At 37.9% G+C, this 21,395-nt stretch overlaps 1 protein-coding gene across 12 annotated transcripts in view; it reads right to left on the reverse strand.

The window, feature by feature from the left end:
• The window catches only part of LOC106877485 (intermembrane lipid transfer protein VPS13D), a 178,439-nt gene that overhangs the window by 102,025 nt on the left and 55,019 nt on the right, over positions 1-21,395 (reverse strand). For all 12 annotated transcript variants that reach the window (XM_089349874.1, XM_089349875.1, XM_089349873.1 and 9 more), the window contains 10 exons: positions 20,565-20,681; positions 14,418-14,543; positions 12,879-12,920; positions 6,951-7,192; positions 5,707-5,872; positions 4,256-4,363; positions 2,909-3,071; positions 1,582-1,713; positions 1,269-1,441; positions 288-448 (listed from right to left, as the gene is read on the reverse strand). In XM_089349874.1, coding sequence (XP_089206000.1) covers positions 288-448; positions 1,269-1,441; positions 1,582-1,713; positions 2,909-3,071; positions 4,256-4,363; positions 5,707-5,872; positions 6,951-7,192; positions 12,879-12,920; positions 14,418-14,543; positions 20,565-20,681 — 1,430 coding nt within the window. The remainder of the gene's footprint in view (positions 1-287; positions 449-1,268; positions 1,442-1,581; positions 1,714-2,908; positions 3,072-4,255; positions 4,364-5,706; positions 5,873-6,950; positions 7,193-12,878; positions 12,921-14,417; positions 14,544-20,564; positions 20,682-21,395) is intronic.

Below are 21,395 nucleotides of genomic sequence, written 5' to 3' on the forward strand. Positions count from 1 at the left end.
CATTTCCAGCAGGTTGAGTAGCTGTATACATTATACAACCTCACTCAAATATGTATTGTAAAATTGGCAGATGTTTTATTAACTTGCAGTATTGAGTTCAATTTTTCTTGTAAATGCAACCATAAGATTAACTAGAAACACGTTGTCACATTCAGAAGTGAGGGATAATGAGGTTGATTACCTATTGATCATAAAATACTCTACAAATATATTTAACCAATCATTTGATTACATAGATATTAATTAAAAGAACTTCCATGGGCACAAAAGAAATGTAATCCACTCACTTGTACTTTTTATTACTGTTTGACTCTGATTTCTCAAAAGTCACTTCAAATATTTTCTCACAAGGATCAACGCCTGATTCAGACACTGGTACTTCTTGGATTGTTGTAGTTTTGGCAAGAGGTTTACCAAAACGCATTCTACGGAATGTGTATGAAATTTCCTGAAATGAAATTCAAAATCAAATATGTAAAACCCTCAGTCATTTTGTTCATGTTTATCGGCATACTTTAATCATTATCATCATCATCATTTAACATCTGCTTTCCATGCTGGCATGGGTTGAATGGTTTGAGGAGATAACAAGCCAGAGAGCTACAGCTGGCTCCAATTGTCCGTTTTGGCATGGTATCTATGGCTGGATGCCCTTCTTAACACCAACCACTTTTCAGCGTATTCTGGGGTTTTTTATGTGGCACCAGCACAGATGCTTTTTACATGGCACCAGCGTATTTCAGTTGGACAACTTGTCAAAAGTCCTATGGCTCATATTGTTACCAGCACTACAGTATGTTCATTAATGGGTGCAAGTATGGTTGAATAGTTAAGAAAACTTTTTCAGCTTCATTAACTAAAGTTATCTGTTAAAAATTACCAAAACCATGAAGAATTCAAGAGGAACAGCACTTGAATCCAATTTGATGATATTTAATGGAAAAATAAATTAAACCTCTCTTTTGATAAGATACCAGTCTACCACTGATGACATTCCTAATAAATTTAGTACTGATTATGCGAGTAATCTAAAGTGCATAAAATTAATAGTATTGTCTGAATACACCAAAGCCTGCTGTGGATTCAGACTCAAAAACTGAGGGGCTGTTTGGTCATTTCTATAAATTATTAGTATTACAATATAAAAATTACATTATTATTTTAAACATGTAAAGCAAACACAACAATTCACATGAGTACAGTTAATAACTATTGGAGTAAAATGTTTAATAGAGACAAGAATAATTACGTTTAAGTCAAGACTTTACCTTTGGATTTGGAACAATAAGACTTGGGAAACAAGATTCTTTAATAAGTCTGTCTTGCAGCTCAAAAATTCCTAAGCTTAGGCAAAATTTGTAAGCACCAACTTGAGGCCGCGCTTCAACATTAATGTTGATATCATTGCACTCTGCAACCAGCATCTCCCGAATAGTGCTGTCTGTAACAAAGAAGTATGACAATAATAAGAAAATGTACACACACACACACACACACACGTTGTTCTACTTTGTTAGTAAAATTTTTAACTGAATCAATCTAAATGCTAGAACAGAAGTAATTTTTTTGTCAAAAACAAACCTTTTTCAGTACTTGTGAGCAGCTTCATTGACCCTTTCTTTAAGCAAAAGTTTAATGTAGCAAACACTTTGTCTCGTTTGTAAAATGTATCGCTGTCCATAGATTTGTTCACAATGTCCATCAATTCTCGCTCTGTGAAAATAAAATATATTTGGGTTATAGAGTTACGATTGACACCTATAATACAGTTGATATTAACATAATCATCATCACCATCTAACATCCACCTTTCCAGGTTTGCAGACAGAACATGTTGAAGCAGATTTTTCTATGGTTAGATGCCCTTCCTGTCACCAACCATAGCCCGATTCCAAACAAGGTAATATTTCCCATGGCCAGACATATTTTCAAAGAAGACTGAACATGAACAGCATCGCTTGTATGATGATGATGATGATGATGCTTGTTTACAACCATCATGATGTCAAGACAAGAGTACACATAAACTACACACTTATGCACACACACACACACACACATATATATATACACAACCAGCTTTTTTCAGTATCTGTCTGCTAAATCCACTCACAAGGTTTTAGTCAACCTAGGACTACAGTAGAAAACACCTGCGCAATGGGTTGCACTGCAAGACTGAACCTGGGACCACATGATTGAGAAGCAAACTTTTCAACCAAATGGTCACATCTGATAATTACATGAATTTGAATGATTCAGAATTTCCTGGTATTTCCAATGCCCAATGATGGTGGGCAAGAGCAAAAGTGATTTTAACAATAAAGTAACATTGGTAAGTGAAGGCGCATGGCTTAGTGGTTAGGGCATTCAGCTCATGATCAAAATAATCTTCACATACCATAAGCAGAGCAGTGGGAAATTAATATTTGCTGCCAGTCAATTTACATAAGTGGATCTGTTAAGGAATGATGATTTATCTGAAGGAATCAACATTGTTATAATTTCCACTTTTCTATGATCTATGCTTTCATGGGTCAGATGAAGTTTATGGATGCAGATTTTCTACAGCTGAATTCCCCACCTGTCACCATCACCTACCTGTTTCTAAGCAAGGTAATATTTCCCCCATGGCCAAGACAAAGAAACACACTCGCTCACATGAAATGGGTCTCTTTTGGTCTCCGCTAAAAAGCTTTGACCAACCAGGACTATTGCAGGAGACAATATGGCCCAAGGTGGCATGTAGTGGGACTGAACCTGAAAGCATGTAGTTGGGAAGCAAACTTCTTAATTACACAGTAAACAAGAGGCTGGCTAAACAGGACCATTAACGAATTGTTAATCAAAAAAACAAATGGATTTTTGAAATATACAGTCAGAAATAAATAGGATTCAAAGAAAATATTACCTAAATTTTCTCTATCCTCGAAGGATTCTTCAGCAGAAGTTTCAGTTTCACTGCTTAAACAATCAGGAGACAAGGGTTCTGAATAACCAACAGCCCATGACAGCCAACTTTGGAGGTAACCTGTTTTATATTCTTCAGGTGTTTGTGTTACAGGAGTACTTGGCTAAAAGAGAGGCGAAAATAAATATAAAAAAAAATATCAAATGTAAAAACATTCATATATGATAACAGATTAAGTTATATGCAATAACGAGTCTTAACTCTATGTTATTGTCATTATCCATTTTATGTCTGCTTTCTATACAGGCACGAGTTGGACAGCACATCACATTCTGAGTCAATTCTTATTTGGAGTTACTGCTCTTCTAGATGGATCGGAAGACGACATCTCACTTGTGCATTCCATTTTTAGCAAAGTCTGTACAGTTGAATGTTTTTCCTAATACTAACCACTGTACAGAGTGTACTGGATACATTTTATTATAGCACTAACACTAGAGAGATTGTCCTGTCCTCAACCTGACTAAAAAGTCCTCTTGATCCTACATTATCTTTGTTTGACCACCATCCATATTACAAAGTGTACACTGGCTGTATTTCAGTGTGGCATTAGCACCAGTAATGTTACCTTGTGCCCTACAAGGATAAAGATTCTTCAAGACCTTACAGCATGTCTGTTCAAGGTAAGACAATCCAGAAGATAAAGAGGCAAGAAAACAATGACAGATGATGAACCAGGGTAGATGAAGGTAGCAGGAGTATAAAGAGAGATACAGAGTAGGAAGAGGTGATCGAAGAGAAACAGTGATTATAGCTCCATATTTGCTGCTGAATGTAGTTGAGATTGTGATGGAAAATAACAGGGATGGGTGAGGATAGGAGAAAGTGATAGATGACAATAACAAGTGGTCTGGTAAATAGAGTGTGATGGCTGGTGAGACCAAAAGGGTGAAGGTAGAATATAGGGTGTGAACAGATCTGATGCAACCGTTCTCCTGTAGGCATCTGGAGAGAAAAGCAGATACAATTATCAGTCAGAGAAGAGCTGAATACAGATAAGTCCAGTGCCATTTCTCGTTATCTGGGTGGTTTCATGTAGTGAAAAATGAGCAGCTGAGACATGAAATGGTATTCTTAGTTACAAGGGCATTATGGTATACTGAATAAAAGAGATTCACTGATATCCCTTGTAACAAAATTTAAAAATAATAAGAATTATTATGACATGGATAATTCATTAACCTAATTATTAAGGAAGGCATTTTGAACAAAAGCAAGTACTGAAAACTGAACAGAGTTTTAGCTGATTACTGCAGTTAGAGAAACATTCTTGATATTTTCCATTACCTTGGTAATTTCCTCCTTCATGTCTTTGTTAACTTTGTCAAATGCTAGTAACCGAATGGTTTTAATTTCTTCAATATTTAACTCATCTTCCATTTTCTTTTGGTGTTGCTGAAACGATTGTGAGTAAGAAGAATGAATATTGCGAAAATGAATCATTATAATGCTTATTATATTGTTAGATATTGTACTGGCATATAATCTTCAAATGTAAATTTAATTCTTTATTCATCTGTATGAGAGAATAGAGGCCCTTACATTCTTTGTAAAGTCAATATCATCCACCAAATTAGCTTTTATATATTGAATGTTAGAAACGTCAATAAATCTATAAAACTAAAATCAATTTGTAACGAAAAAAACAGGCAAACTGAATAACTTGGAAATAATTTCAATTCCTAGGTTTTTAGAAAGAACAGTTCAGAATAAAGATAATATACAGATACATGGTACCCATCCAAAATTGTTCTGACTTTGGAAGTAGCAAGCAAGCATGCACGCACACACATAAATACAACATCCCACTGATTAGAAAAATAACAAGAATGCATATCACTATTTAGAATTACATATATAGTGTGTAAAGTGTTATCAGAGCAGTTCACAAGTGGCTGGCTGTTTGGGTGGATGCCTCAAATACTCAAGTCACTGTATCATGTTGATGTTAGCCACCAAGCATTATCACCATTAGAAATGCCTATTATGAGCAGCTTTTTCTTGTGGTAGAACTGACACACTAATCTGAAGACCACGTTCTACAGACTGATTCTGTCCATCATTTGCTAACACTGGCATACCAATCGATAAGAGGCAAAATAAAAATATTCGCGGTAGTTCCCTGATCATTGGGTAGTTAGATTAACCTCCAGAAGTTCCACTTCACAGACCAAGGAATTGTGTTAACTGAGCCTTACGGGGAAAATAAGTGCAGCAACAGCTGAAGCAAGTTTTGATGGATGAATATGTCAAATTTAAGGGGAAAACAGTAAAGCTCATAATACTGATAATTATGGAAATTGTAGGTGTGATACCCTTGCCGGTGGCACGTAAAAAGCACCAACCGATCGTGACTGCTACCAGCCTCCTCTGGCCCCTGTGCTAGTGGCACGTAAAAAGCACCCACTACACTCATGGAGTGGTTGGTGTTAGGAACGGCATCCAGCTGTAGAAACACTGGCCAATCAGACTGGAGCCTGGTGCAGCCTCCTGGCTTCCCAGACCCCAGTCGAACTGTTCAACCCATGCTAGCATGGAAAACAGATGTTAAACGATGATGATGATGATGATGATGATTGATCTCACTTCCATAAAAACAAATAAGATTTTCTTTATTCATGATTAAAAAAAAACAAATAAAATACATTTAAAATATTATGGGCTTCTCTTGAAAATTGAATTATGAATTATATGTTTGATTTATCATTGTGCAAATGTGTCAAGGAAGCCCTACTTACTATCATTGTGGCTGTGTTAGTCTGTGTCAAGTATGCACAATATGCTTTGTAATAGTCCACCAAATCCCGTGCTCTCTGTACAGACCTTTTCACCGAGAAGTCACGTTGTCGACCATTTATGAAGAACAAATAAGCAGTGATAGCATAGTCCCACCAGCGCCTTGGACTGAAAAAAAGCAAAAAAAAATTACGTTTTTTTTTAATAAAATAAAAACAAACAAATCCTAACAAATTTTACAAAAACAAAAAAAAGGGATTCATTGACACTGTCATATATTCTTTTCATCTTCCACTTCCTCTGCTTCTCTGAATTTTCTGGCCCAATCACTATTTTTTATCTTCTGCATGTTTCAGCCATCAGACTGCAGCTATATTGGGGGACCACCTTTGAGAGTTTAATCAAATAGTACCCCAGTACTTCTTCTTATTTTTTTTTTAAAGTTTGGTTTTCATTCTATCAGTCTTTTTTGCCAAACCACTAAGTAATGGGGAAGTAAACAGACTGACAATTTAAACTGAACATTATCCGCAATAAACTGGCTCAAATATTCCTCAAGCCCACTCAAAGCAGACCTAAAAACACAGAGAGCTTATCTCCATTTGCCTCTTAAATCTGACCTTAGAACTAACAATTTGGTCCTTGGGTGCTTTTAGTAGAGTTGAATCTATTGCAAGCTTGCTTACCAACCACATGGTTCCGGGTTCAGTCCCACTGCGTGGCACCTTGGGCAAGTGTCTTCCACTATAGCCTCAGGCCGACCAAAACCTTGTGAGTGGATTTGGTAGACGGAAACTGAAAGAAGCCCGTCGTGTGTGTATATATATATATATATATATATATATATATGTATGTATGTATGCATGTGTGTGTATATGTTTGTGTGTTTGTCCCCACCAACATCGCTTGACAACTGATGCTGGTGTGTTTACGTCCCATTAAATTAGCGGTTCGGCAAAAGAGACCGATAGAATAAGTACTAGGCTTACAAAGAATAAGTCCTGGGGTCGATTTGCTCGACTAAAGGCGGTGCTCCTGCATGGCCACAGTCAAATGACTGAAATAAGTAAAAGAGTAAAAGAGTACCAACTTGACTATTCTCTTCATACTTTTCTTACAGATGTTCGTGCTGGGTTGAATATGTCAGTCACAGTTCCCTCCACTAACTTGTATTAAAAAAATTTTTTTATTTTAAATCATAACGAATATTGAAAATCTAACAAAAAAATATAATCTTTATACTTACTTCTCGGCACAACTAACATCTGGCCTCCATTTGAGACAACGGTAAAGTCTGTCCTGCTTGTCAAGTTCTCTAGTCCAGTAGACAAGATATTTATATTGGATGTTGGAAAGGGACACAGCAAGTTCTTCGATAGTGATATCTGTACTCAGCCGTGGTGTGCTAGCTGAAGTCAGTGGCAACTCACTTGTGTTTCTTTTAATTCTTGAACGAGCATTTGTTGGAGATAACACATAATCATGAATCTGTTAATGGCAAAAAAAGAAAAAAAATATTATCATCAACATTTAACATCCATTTTCCATGCTGGCATGAGCTGGACAATAATAAATTACAATCAAGCAGGAATTAATATAGAACACAGTTATATTGCTGTTTAGACTTAAGTCAGACCTATTGAACAAACTTATGATCTCTTTCATTGGACACGAAACTCGACTTGTGAAGACCTGTTGAGGCAAGCGAAAGTGAAATCATGATGGCACCTGTGCCCAGCGTCGCCTTCCTGGCACTTGTGTCGGTGGCACGTGTAAAGACATTCGAGCGAGATCATTGCCAGTACCACTGGACTGGCTCTTGTGCACGTGGCATGTAAAATACATCATTTTGAGCATGGCCGTTGCCAGTACTGCCTGACTGGCCTTCGTGCCGGTGGCACGTAAAAGCACTCACTACACTCTCAGAGTGGTTGGTGTTAGGAAGGGCATCCAGCTGTAGAAACTCTGCCAAATCAGATTGGAGCCTGATTTAACCATCTGGTTCTCCAGTCCTCAGTCAAATCGTCCAACCTATGCTAGCATGGAAAGCAGACGTTAAACGATGATGATGATGATAGTATATTCAGGACAATGCTATCTAATGCATACTTTTGTAAGATGGTGTCATTTTGAGAAAGATTCAGCAGCTATTTCTAGCAGGTCAAACAGCATTGAAGCCTCTTCACTGGTTCAACATTCTATGAGTGAGAATAAAAATTTAACCACCTAATTCATGAGTCCTTTGTCTCAACAACTACATTTAGTTAATATATACATGAAAGTTGTGGAAATTAATAATTTACTGAAGTTTTAACTTAATGCATGAGGGGAACATAAGCTTCAATACACAGAGACGTACATGAAATTAAAATACTTCTTCGAATGTAAACTTAGATTGAGCATCCCGATTAATTTCACTAGGGTATCCAGCAGTGGAAATCATGCCAAAACAGACAGTTCCTGTCAAACTGTCCAACCCATGCCACCATGGAAAACAGATGTTAAATGATGATGATACCAGTTATTTGTCAACACAAATTCCTCTGTACAAATTCCTTTCTATCTGTCTCCAGTAGACAACCTCTCTCTTGTTGGCAGGGAAGGGAGAGTGTATAACACCTTTATTTTTAAATAGGTGCCTGGTTTAGCATCTCTATCAGGCCCTTGAGCACCTAAACCCTTTGCTTGTATCACATGTGGTACACAGGACCCTATGTGATCTTCTGTATATGATACACAGCATCATATATGATACACATCTCTAATCTTTTCAACCACAGGAGTAGCTTGGAACTTATGAAAGGAACACTTTATATTACTCAGAACATATGAAGCAAGGGTTAACTAAAACTCTGAACGCAAGCATGAACACTTTGGACAAACTTATGAAAATACTTTGGACAGGAAAATGGATTAAGTAGGTTTCATATTATTTCAGGTATTTAATTCCTTGTCCATGTTTTTCCTGCAGACATTGACCAGCAGATCTTCAAACAAGGTATCAGTAACAAAGATTTTACCAATCTTGGAGGACCTGCAAAGGTTATGAGCACTGCACCCTCCTCTGTTGACTAACCCATGCAAAAAAAAAAAAAAAAAAGAAAAACAATAACACTCCATTCTATTAAAATTTGTTCTTACATCAAACCAAAACAAAAAAAAAACCAAAGAATAAAATTTAAAACAGATCAATGATACAATATTCTATTTTTTCAAAGTTAGTGTATGACCTTGAGGTTATAGTTATGTAGTTTGTACACTTGTTCCGTGGAGGCACAATGGCCCAGTGGTTAGGGCAGCGGACTCGCGGTCATAGGATCGCGGTTTCGATTCCCAGACCGGGCGTTGTGAGTGTTTATTGAGCGAAAACACCTAAAGCTCCAGGTGGCTCCGGCAGTGGATGGTGGTGAACCCTGCTGTACTCTTTCACCACAACTTTCTCTCACTCTCACTTTCTGTTTCTGTTGTGCCTGTAATTCAAAGGGTCAGCCTTGTCACACTGTGTCACGCTGAATATCCCCGAGAACTACGTTAAGGGTACACGTGTCTGTGGAGTGCTCAGCCACTTGCACGTTAATTTCACGAGCAGGCTGTTCCGTTGATCGGATCAACTGAAACCCTCAACGTCGTAAGCGACGGGAGTGCCAACAACAACACTTGTTCCATTCTACTGCCACTTTATAAGCTCGCTAAATTCATTCCCCAGTTCTTTTCTCCTATGCGAAAACATTACTGAGAATAACAGAACAGATTAGAAAAGATAAAATCTAATCTAAAACAATGAAAATTACTTCTGAATATATTTCACAGTAATACAGGTTAACTATCAAAGGTTAACAAAAAAAAAAAAAAAAAAAGAGAAAGACTTCATTATGAATGTATCAGGTAAAGTATCTAAGAATAATATTAGGCAGGGAAAAGGCAAAATAATAACTAGAATAGAAAACATTCCACCCAAATATTCTATGAATATTTGGATCTACTTTTTTTTCCTGTTGCTCAAGTATTTCTATTTTGCTTAGTGTGTGTGTGTGTGTGTGTGTGTGTGTGTAATAATTGATATTTGTGTGAATGTATATATGAATAAAAATGGTATGTAAATTCTAATATTCATATCTAAAAATTTGTATGTATACGTAAGCCATATTTATGGGAAAACCATATCAATTAACATTTTATATTTATATCATCATCATCATCATTTAATGTCTGCATTTCCATGCTGGTATAGGTTAGACGGTTTGACTGGAACTGGTAAGCCGGAGGGCTGCATCAGGTTCCAGGCTGATTCTACAGCTGGATGGTCTTCCTAATGCCAATCACTCCAAGAGTGTTATGGGTGCTTCTTACGTGCCACTGGCACGGATGCCAATTACATTTACCAGCAACAGCTGGCTACTTGTTATTCAGCAGACTGGGAGATTATTACTCCACTTAGGAATGAGAACCCAAGTTCGAAATTTCCCCAAGACACCTGATGAAGGCTGGAGAGTATATCAGCCGAAACGCTGTGTTAACAACAAACAAGATGAGTACAAATATCCGTCAAATGTAAATAATGTACATAATTCCTTATCTCTTAAATATAGAACTGTATTATCATTGCTTTTGCTCATCTGGTATGAATGAAGACATGTAAAAATCAATATTCACATATTGGCCGACTTAATTTATCACGCAGTTTTAAAACCACCATATGTTGCAAGAATATAGGTCAGGCTTCCAGTTTGAGGATACTTTCCTCATTTTCATCTAAGAGCTTCAGAGACCTTGTAATAGGTCATAGCCTTCCATCCTGACTCAAAGATTAAGAAAAAAAAACAAAGAAATGTCTATATGAGAAGGGCTTCTATACAGTTTTTAATCTACCAATTCTATTCACAAAGTATTGGTCAGTCTGAGAAGACATTTGTTCGTGATGCCAGTCTGTGGGATCATATCCAAAATTATGGGTGATTGTGAAGCAAACTTCATAAACACGCAGACACACTACATATCATGAAACCTTAATAAGTGCAAAGCACAAAACTCACAATCTTTGGATTGCTTAAGCACCCAGCAAACACTGTAAAGTGGTTGGCATTAGGAAAGGCATTCAGCCATAGAAACCAAGCCAAACCAGACTGGAAACTGTGCAGCTCTCTGCCTTGCCAGCTCCAGTCAAACTGTCCAACCCATGTCAGCATGGAAAACAGATGTTAAAGTATGATGAGGAGGATGATGGTGATGAGGAGGATGATGGTGATGAGGATGAGGATGATGATGAGGATGATGATGAAGAGGTGGAGGGTCATAGTCATTATTATTAAATGTCTCTTTTTCCATCCTGGCATGGGTTAAACAGTTTGACAAGAATAGACAAGCCAGAAGGTACCATCAGGTTCCGTGCCTACTCTGCCATGGTTTCTTATTTCTTTATTACCCACAAGAGGCTACACACAGAGGGGACAAACAAGGACAGACAAAGGGATTAAGTTGATTACATTGAACCCAGTGCATAACTGGTACTTTATTTATTGAACCCGAAAGGATGAAAGGCTAAGTCGACCTCGGCCAAATTTGAGCTCAGAATGTAACGGCTGAGGAAATACCGCTAAGCATTTCGCCCAGCGTGCTAACGTTTCTGCTACTCTGCCATGGTTTCTGCAGTTGGATATTCTTCCTAACATCAACCACTTATCAGAGTGTACTGAGTGCTTTTTTTACATAGCAACAGCACCAATGAGGTTGCCAAGTACATGCACAAGAAGACCCCCGCCGCCTCAACTGAACAGGATATAGACCAGAGAAAGAAACTGATCGAGGCAGAGGAGAAGGTGATTTGAAGAAGTAAACACATGCCTTCACTACATGGAAAGTGAGAGAAGAAAGAGATGTGTGGACACACATACACACACACTGAGTTATATTCCTTCTGTTTGTTCCAAAAGACATGCATATATATATATATATATATATATATATATATATATATGCACACACACACACATATATATATATATATACATACACACACAGCAAGAGAGAGAGAGGAGCAACAGACTGTACAATAAAAAGTTGACAGTGATTACAAAGTCATGGTTTATTATGACAACAGTTAGCAAGCTGACACTTGAAGGTCACTGTCAACCTTTTCCTTCCAAAGATAAGTGTATGTTCTACTAAAAAATACTGAGTCATTCGTTCAAATTAATATTAAATTATATTTATGTATAACTTGACATGAAAACAATGTGTGTCTGTATGTGTGTGTGTGTGTGTGTGTATATATATATATATATATATATACACACATAATACATGTGGAGTGAAACGCAGACATTAATATATATATATATTTATTTATCTGCCCTTTTAAAGGTTTCTATGGTGTATGCCACCCCCCCCCCCCCCAGCTGGACGGGATGCCAGTCCATCGCAACTTTACTCAAGAAACAGGAAGAAAGAGTGAGAGAAAGTTGGGGTGAAAGAGTATAACAGGGGTCACCACCACCCCCTGCCGGAGCCTTGTGGTGTTTTAGGTGTTTTCGCTCAATAAACACTCACAACACCTGGTCTGGGAATCGAAACTGCTATCCTCCGACTGCGAGTCAGCTACCCTAAACACTGGGCCATTGTGCCTCCACACACACATATATATATATATATATATATACATACAATGCATATGTATTGTGGTTTGTGTGTGTAAAGAAAGAGCTCAAAACATTCTTATGATTAAGTGTGTCAGTCAAATTCATTATGTGTGTGTGTGTGTGTGTGTGTGTGTGTGTGTGTGTGTGTGTGTGTGTGTGTGATGGTAGCTACATAATTAAATCTAATTTTAGAATCCCAATAATTAAATCCATGATGTCAATAGTTTCTTACCAACATACACACATACACACATATAGGGAAGTAAAAACAAGCAAAACCGTTGGAATGATATAGTATTAACTAAAGATCATATAGTTATGTCTTTTACAACACATCATCTTTGTTTTAGTTCTTTTTGTTTTTTTATTTCAGATCTGGTTGAAATATTAATACACAATGAATAGTGAAGTCAGTAAAAAAACATTTTATCCTTTAATCTACAATAAATAGAAACTGTTAGGAATACATGACAATAATTCCTGGAGAGAAGTCAAAGAAATGGAATTAAGAATATGAACGAAAAAATAGTGTTACTTACATCAAATCCATCTCGCAGACTTGTTCCACCTTGTAATAATGACTGTAAATAAAACAGAAAGTCTGTATTAACCAAATGCTGGAAACTGCTGATGCCACCACCACAATGAACATTGCAACATACCATTCTTCTAACTATTACGAATTGGGTGAGTCTGCAGTACACCATACTTTTGTCTCATTCCTGCATATATCATCTACAAGACCCAACACCCCAAGATCTATCATTACTTTCCCATGTCTTCCTCAGTTTAAAAGCTCAACAACAGATACTTCAACAGGGCAGCATATAACACTCTTTTCATCCATCATTCATTTACATTATAAGTTTGTATCAATGTAGTTCACTCTCCTGCACACATCAAAACCAATGCCATTAAAGACCAGCCATTCTTCCAAATCCCTTGGGTACTTAATACAATATCCTTCATAGGTTACAACAATAAACTGAACCTCTCTATGGCATGTATTTGCAATCAAGTAAACTTGGGAGGGAGTATCTTTGGTACAGGGGATAACATATTATAGGTCAGGTGACAAGAACAAACTATGTTTTAACCAAAGGACTAGTACCCTCTGAATTCACATAGTTACAATTCACAATAAAATATACTAAAAGCATAGGAAAAAAACCTCTCTGGTATCAAATTGTGGGATCAGGTGATGAAAGTCAAGGAGAGGGTCATAGCCCAACTAGTTAGAGAGAGAGTTAGTTTAGATGAGACGCAGTTTGGCTTTGTGCCAGGGAGAAGCGCCACTGATGCTATATTTCTGGTAAGACAGCTGCAGGAGAAATACCTAGCCAAAGATAAACCTCTGTATTTGGCTTTTGTTGACATAGAAAAAGCCTTTGACCTGGTTCCCCGATCCCTTATCTGGTGGTCAATGTGGAAACTAGGGATAGACAAGTGGTTGGTGAGAGCTGTACAAGCCATGTACAGGGATGCTGTCAGTAAAGTGAGAGTTGGCAACGAGTATAGTGAAGGATTCAGGGTACAAGTAGGGGTTCACTAAGGATCAGTCCTCAGCCCCCTCTTGTTCATCATAGTCCTCCAGGCAATAACAGGAATTCAAGATGGGCTGCCCTTGGGAGCTCCTCTATGCTGATAACCTTGTTCTTATAGCTGAATCACTACAAGAACTAGAGAAGAAGTTTCAGGTGTGGAAGCAAGGTCTAGAGCCCATAGTTGTGACCAATGCCTGTGTCCGGTCAATGGCACCTGTGCTGGTAGCATTTCAAAAACACTCAACACATTCGGAGTGGTTAACGTTAGGAAGGGCATCCAGCTGTAGACCTTGCCAAATCAGATCGGAACCTGGTGCAACAACCCCGGCTTACCTGTTTTCAGTCAAACTGTCCAACCCATGCCAGCATGAAAATCAGATGTTAAATGATGATGATGATGATGGTTATTTACAGAAAAATCAAACAGTAGTAACATAAAGCAAAACTATTGTATCTAAGATCAACAATGAAATTATTTTTGTTAAATGTTTAAAGAACTACAAACGAAATAAGAGTTTAGCAAAACCATCTTACCACAATTTTTGCCATAGGTAAATCCCCAATTAACTGCACATTTGTATCAAAATACAATGATAAATTGTTCAGTTCCATTAGTTTGAACATCATTTCATTGACATTCCTGTACACAAAACATGGTACCTACAAAATGAAAATAAAACATTTTCAGTACAAATCCAAACAGTTTATGACAATGAATCGAGTATGGCTTTAAGATTTCACAAATCAGAAAACAGGTTCAATCTGAAATTGGCAGATAAGATGTCAATCGGTTTAACTAGCTCTTGTTGGTAAGTGAAGTACAGAATCAAAATGAATACCTTAACCATGATATCTAGCCTTGGATGCATCAATGAATTAAACTAAAATTAACAGTCTCTATATATAATATCCATGCATAATGGGACTGGCCTCCTTCTCCCTCCTTCTAAACACTCACACACACATATTTTGCTCACTCAGTTGAGAGGTCTTGTTTAGAGAGTTCTTGGTGATCTCACAAGTGTTAGTGCCACACATACACACACACACACAAAGTACCCAGTACACTCTGCAAAGAGGTTGGCATTATGAGGGGTACCTAGCTGTAAAACCCACACTGAAGCAGACTTTGGAGCCTGATGTAGTCCTTGTTGATTCCTGTTGAACTATTCACCTATGCCAGTATGGAAAAAGGGACATTAAATGATGACGATGATGAGATATATATATCATCATCATCGTTTAACTTCCACTTTCCATGCTAGCATGGGTTGGACGATTTGACTGAGGACTGGTGAAACCAGATGGCTACACCAGGCTCCAATCTGATTTGGCAGAGCTTCTACAGCTGAATGCCCTTCCTAACGCCAACCACTCCGAGAGTGTAGTGGGTGCTTTTACGTACCACCGGCACAAAGGCCAGTCAGGCAGTACTGGCAACGGCCACGCTCGAAATAGTGTATTTTATGTTCCACCTGCACAGGAGCCAGTCCAGCGGCACTGGCAACGACCTCGCTCGAATGTCTTTTCACGTGCCACCGGCACAAGTGCCAGGAAGGCGACGCTGGTAATGATCACGCTCAAATGGTGCTATTTACGTGCCACTGGCACGGAAGCCAGACTGCTCTGGAAACGATCACGCACAGGTGCCATATCATTAATAGAACTAGAGGTAAAAACAACAATGTTTTTCTTAATTGTACAAGAACACAAATTATAAGTGAGGTATAACTGATTGAATTAAGTACAGATAAAAGTCAGACGTGTTGGGCGGATCAGCAGCACATTATATTACCAGTTAACTTCATCTTGCATCTTTTCTTCAGTAAATCCCAGAGGGGTCTGAGATCTGACCCCACTCTTTCTCACATTTTCATTGGCCTTCCACTTCTTTGGGGACCCTCCCAGCAAGATCACATGACACTTTTTCATCCAATATTCAGTATGCCCAGTTCATGTGTGCTCATGTGAAGGATTTCCCAACTGTTTTGATGGTGAACATTCAATTGTTTAATCAAATGAATTACCTACTTATTGCATTAATGTCCAAGCGACTGAGTATTCCATAGATACAAGTACCTTTAGCATCTTTTTCAGACCAATTCAGCATGACAAGGTTGGATTTTGACTCACAGGTACAATCAATCCAATGAGCTTGCACACAAGTTTCTGTCTGCCCAGTTTCACTTACCAGGCATGGGTTGACACACAACAATGCTAAAAGACACTTGCCCAAGATGGCCCTCTGTGGATTGAACCCATGACCATTATGATTGCAAAGTGAACTTATGAACCATTTAGCCATGCCCACATCCTGTGTTCAAACAGCACATAAATGAAAATAAAAGCAGAGATATGGCAGGGACTTAGTTGTGAATGAAGGGTGACTAAGATGATTGTCTTAGAAAGTTGTACAGAATGACATCATTAGTCACATTAAGTTGTATGGATTATAACAGCTTTCTCAATCTTCCTTGTTTACAAATGCCAGTTTAGCAACATTCATCTATAACAGAACGTATTTGAGGGTGGTCAACCACTAACTATGCTTACTGAATACTGATATTTGAAGATTTGAGATTTCCCAGATCACAGCTATCTGTCCACTTAGCTCTTATAGTTTTTGGCTGAGTTGGTAAGGCACAGAGCCACTTACTCAATACTTCTATGTTTCACAATCAATAAGCATTACATCACCACAACCATTCAGGTTTTCTTTCTTAAAGATTTATCAACGACGGCACAGGAGTGGCTGTGTGGTAAGTAGCTTGCTTACCAACCACATGGTTCCGGGTTCAGTCCCACTGCGTGGCACCTTGGGCAAGTGTCTTCTACTATAGCCTCGGGCCGACCAAAGCCTTGTGAGTGGATTTGGTAGACGGAAACTGAAAGAAGCCTGTCGTATATATGTATATGTATATATGTGTGCGTGTTTGTGTCTGTCCACCCAACATCGCTTGACAACCGATTTGGTGTGTTTACATCCCCATAACTTAGCGGTTCGGCAAAAGAGACTGATAAAATAAGTACTAGGCTTACAAAGAATAAGTCCTGGGGGCGATTTCTTCAACTAAAGGCGGTGCTCCAGCATGGCCGCAGTCAAATGACTAAAACAAGTAAAAGAGTAAAAGAGAGATGCAAACATAGTGAAATGGATGTAAAGCAGAAACAAAATTTTGTTATTGCTATTGTTGTTTCTATTGCAAAGAATAAACAGCAAACAACCATTTCATTTTCTATTATAGTCACATACGTTTGCTACTCTTATTATCCCTTTAACACTTTCATTACCAAACCGGCTGAAACCGCCTCTGGCTCTGTAGTACAAATATTTTGTTTTCATAAGTTTTGAATTAAAATCTTCCACCAAACCTTAGTCACAATTTATGTTCCTAACACTAGCTTAATGATAACTGAGTTATTTTACTAAATTCTCTGTTATATTTAAAATAATTGAAAGAAACACAGAGCATCTCAACAGAAATATGGTAACAAAGGGGTTAATGAGAAGCAAAATGCAGAACCAAAATCTCTATTAAAAGGAACAATTCACATTAATTCGCAAGTGCTCTCAGTTTTGAATTCTATTGCAACTTATACAATGAAAATGGTATAATACATAGATTGAATACACAGGGGAAAACATCCTACAATAACTGTCATTAAGCTACTTAATACAAGAAATCATCTAACTCTCTAAGATTTAATCAATGATGTATCTTTGAAGGAGAAATTACTTTAAAGAAACTACACACAAGAACATGTGAAGGAAATGTATGAGAAGAACTAAGTTATAAGAATAAATAAATGCTTGTAAAATGATGGCAGATAATAACTGAGATACAATAGGTTGAGTAAAATTTCTCAACATAAGAAAGCTAAAACGGAAAGGATTTGGCAATGGTTTGAGAGAGGATTACACAAATATACTAACTAATGCAAACAATTGAAACACAAAGGTGATTTACAAACATAACCCTCTGCCGTCTAACTGTTGTTGTTGGCAGTGCACTCCGTCGCTTACGACGACGAGGGTTCCAGTTGATCCGATCAACGGAACAGCCTGCTCATGAGATTAAAGTGCAAGTGGCTGAGCACTCCACAGACACGTGTACCCTTAATGTAGTTCTCAGGGATATTCGTCCAACCCATGCTAGCATGGAAAGCGGACGTTAAACGATGATGATGATGATGATTCAGCGTGACACAGTGGCTGACCCCATTGAATTACAGGCACAACAGAAACAGGAAGTAAGAGTGAGAGAAAGTTGTGGTGGAAGAGTACAGAAGGGTTCGCCACCATCCCCTGCCGGAGCCTCGTGGAGCTTTTAGGTGTTTTCGTTCAATAAACACTCACAACGCCCGGTCTGGGAATCGAAACCGCGATCCTATGACCGCGAGTTCGCCGCCCTAACCACTGGGCCATTGCGCCTCCACCATCTAACTGTATGAAATTGCTAAAGCCAACCATCTAAATCAGTTATATAATGCTCAACCACAGTCATGGCTGTGTGGTTAAGAAGCTTGCTTTGCAACTATGTGGTCTAAGGTTCAGTCCCACTGTGCAGTACTCTGAGCAAGTGTCTTTTATTATAGCTCCAGGCCAACCAATGCCTTGTGAGTGAATTTGGGAGACAGAAACTCTGTGGAAGGAAGCCTGTCATGTGATGTGTTTTCATGCCACCACCACTCAACAACCGGTTTTTTTATGACCCTATGACTTAGCGATTTGGCAAAAGAAATCGAGAAAAAAAAAAGTACCAGACTTAAAAATAAGTACTGACATCAATTTCTTTGAATACTCTTCAAGGAAATGCCCCAGCACAGCCACAGTCCAATGACTGAAACAAGTAAAAGATAAAAGATACTATAAAAAAAACAAAACTCTTAATTTTGTGTTCTTCATTAATCCACTCTGCAGAGTGGTTGGTGTTAGGAAGGTGATCCAGCTGTAAAACTCCTGCCAAAACAGACACAGAAGTCTGGTGCAGGTTCCGGTCAAACTGTCCAACCCATGCCAGCATGGAAGGAGGACATTAAATGATGGTAATGACAATCAAGTTGCCATATTAAGAAAGAGTTCTTTTTTTTTTTAAACAGTCTCATACAAAATAAAGCTGGTATTTCTAAGTGTAAAGTAAATAGGAATGGAAATGATATTTTTTTTCCGAATGCTCGCAATTATATTTCAAACTCTCTTATCTGATGTGTGATGGATTCAAGTTTAAACAAGTCTGAATTATTTCAAGAAATATAGATTGTAACCTTGTAAATGAATAGCCCTTGTATATGGCTTAGCAATAGGAGAGAAGACAAATATAAAAATAGGAAGCATTTTCTTAATGATGAATAAAACTCAATCAATCAATGGCCATCAACAGAATAGAATAGAAACTTGCAATCCCAGACTAAGAGATAATAACAAATGGAAGAGATTAACTCGGTAAATATTTAGTTTGAATTAATGATTTCAAATTTTGGCACAAGACCAGCAATTTCAGGGGAAGCGGTTAGTCGATACAGTTGACCCCAGTGCACAGCTGGTACTTATTTTATTGACCCCCCCAAAAGGATGAAAGGCAAAGTTAACTCAGCGACATTCGAACTCAGATTGTAAAGAGCCAAATGAAACATTGCTGAGCATTTTGTCCAATGTGTTAATGATTCTGCCAGCTTGATGCTTTGTTGCTGAGCACCAGGTCATTCTGGAATGAGCAAACCTATGGCTATAACTATCTTGTCTTTACAGCTGTATATAATATTGGTTTCAAATTTTGGCACAAGGCCAGCAATTTCAGTGGAGTGGGTAAGTCGATTACAACAACCCCAACATTCAATTGATACAAATTTTATTGATCCTGAAAGGATGAAAGGCAAAGTTGACCCAGGGGGAATTTGAACTCAGAACATGAAGATGGTCAAAATGCCTCTAAGCATTTTTTTTTTGCCAGGAATGCTAATGATTCTGCCAGTTCACTACCATATTGCTGTACCTAATATTACATTAGGTGCAGACATGGTTGTGTGGTTAAGAGGACTGCTTTGCAACCATGTGATCGTAGGTTCAATCATCCTGTATGAAACTGTGGATAAGCACTTTTCTGATAGTTTCAGTTGACCAATCCCTTGTAAGTGGAATTTACAAGGCAGAAACTGTGTGTGAAAGCCTGTCAGATATGACAGAGTTTCATTATTCCGGTAAGATAGATGGAGCTTCTGAGAAAGGTAATGGCCAACTGACTTCTAATGTGTCGAGGAAGTTTTGCGGATGATTCACATGGCCACCAGGAGTCAAAATATAACTTGATGGTACTTTTTAGGATTATGTTATTTAATGTATCTATCCCCCTTTTTTTTTAAGACAGGAGGGTACACTTTGAGGAAAATTTGGCTGGGATTTCAAGCAGGCTGACTGACCACATAGTGGCTCCCTCATTGGCGGATTTAGTTGAGGTGAAAACATAATGAAAAAGAGAGACCAAGATATAAAGAAGAATTAGATAAAATGGAGAGGTGGTGAAGAGAAGTGGCTGGGAAACTGTGAATAAGATAAGAAGAGTAGGGACTGTTATAAGAGCAATGAAACGAAACAGGGGAAGAGCTCAGTAGAGGGATAGTGTCAGTGAATAAAAGTTTGGCAGTTGCGAGAAGAAATCAATAGAGACATTATATATTACTGACCCAATTTTCATCAGTGCTCTGTGCTATAAGACTGTCCAAATCAATTCCTACAGCAAAGGGATGAGAAGGATTCAGGTCACTGTCTTCATACCGTATGTGGACATCGTTGACATGGAGCTGAAATTGGAATATTATTTTTAACAAACATTTAATACCAGACAAAGATTAATAAACAATTCTGATTTTAATAATTACATGAAAACTTATAAAGCTATATAACATGTCTTATTTCCCTACTCTTTCCAAATACTTTTATATTCAACAATGACCAGTTACATTATTTACATTCGACGGATATTTGTCCTCATCTTGTTTGTTGTTAACACGTTTCGGCTGATATACCCACCAGCTTTCTTCAGGCGTCTTGGAGAAATTTCGAACCTGGGTTATCATTCCTAAGGTATTTTTCGATGTTATTATTATCCACGTGTAACCTTTTAAGCGCCTCCCCCTATTGGGAGTTTTATTTGTTATATCTTTCTCTGATTTTCTTTGTTTACACGAATGTTTTCTTTTCGGACAAAACCTTTTGTCACCTTCGTCCTGTCTTTGTCCTTACATGTTTTTAATTTATATTAGCTCTTGTGGCCAATAAAACCAGAATCAATTATTATTATTATTATTATTATTATTATTATGGCATAGTGGTTAAGAGCGCGGGCTACTAACCCCAAGATTCCGAGTTCAATTCCAAGCAGTGACCTGAACACTAATAATAATAATAATATCAAAAAATACCTTAGGAATGAGAACCCAGGTTCAAACTTACCCCAAAACACCTGAAGAAGGCTGGAGGGAATATCAGCCGAAACATTGTGTTAACAAACAAGA

The sequence above is a fragment of the Octopus bimaculoides genome, chromosome 3, assembly GCF_046866305.1.
Source record: "Octopus bimaculoides isolate indiv1 chromosome 3, ASM4686630v1, whole genome shotgun sequence".
Lineage (NCBI taxonomy): Eukaryota > Metazoa > Mollusca > Cephalopoda > Octopoda > Octopodidae > Octopus > Octopus bimaculoides.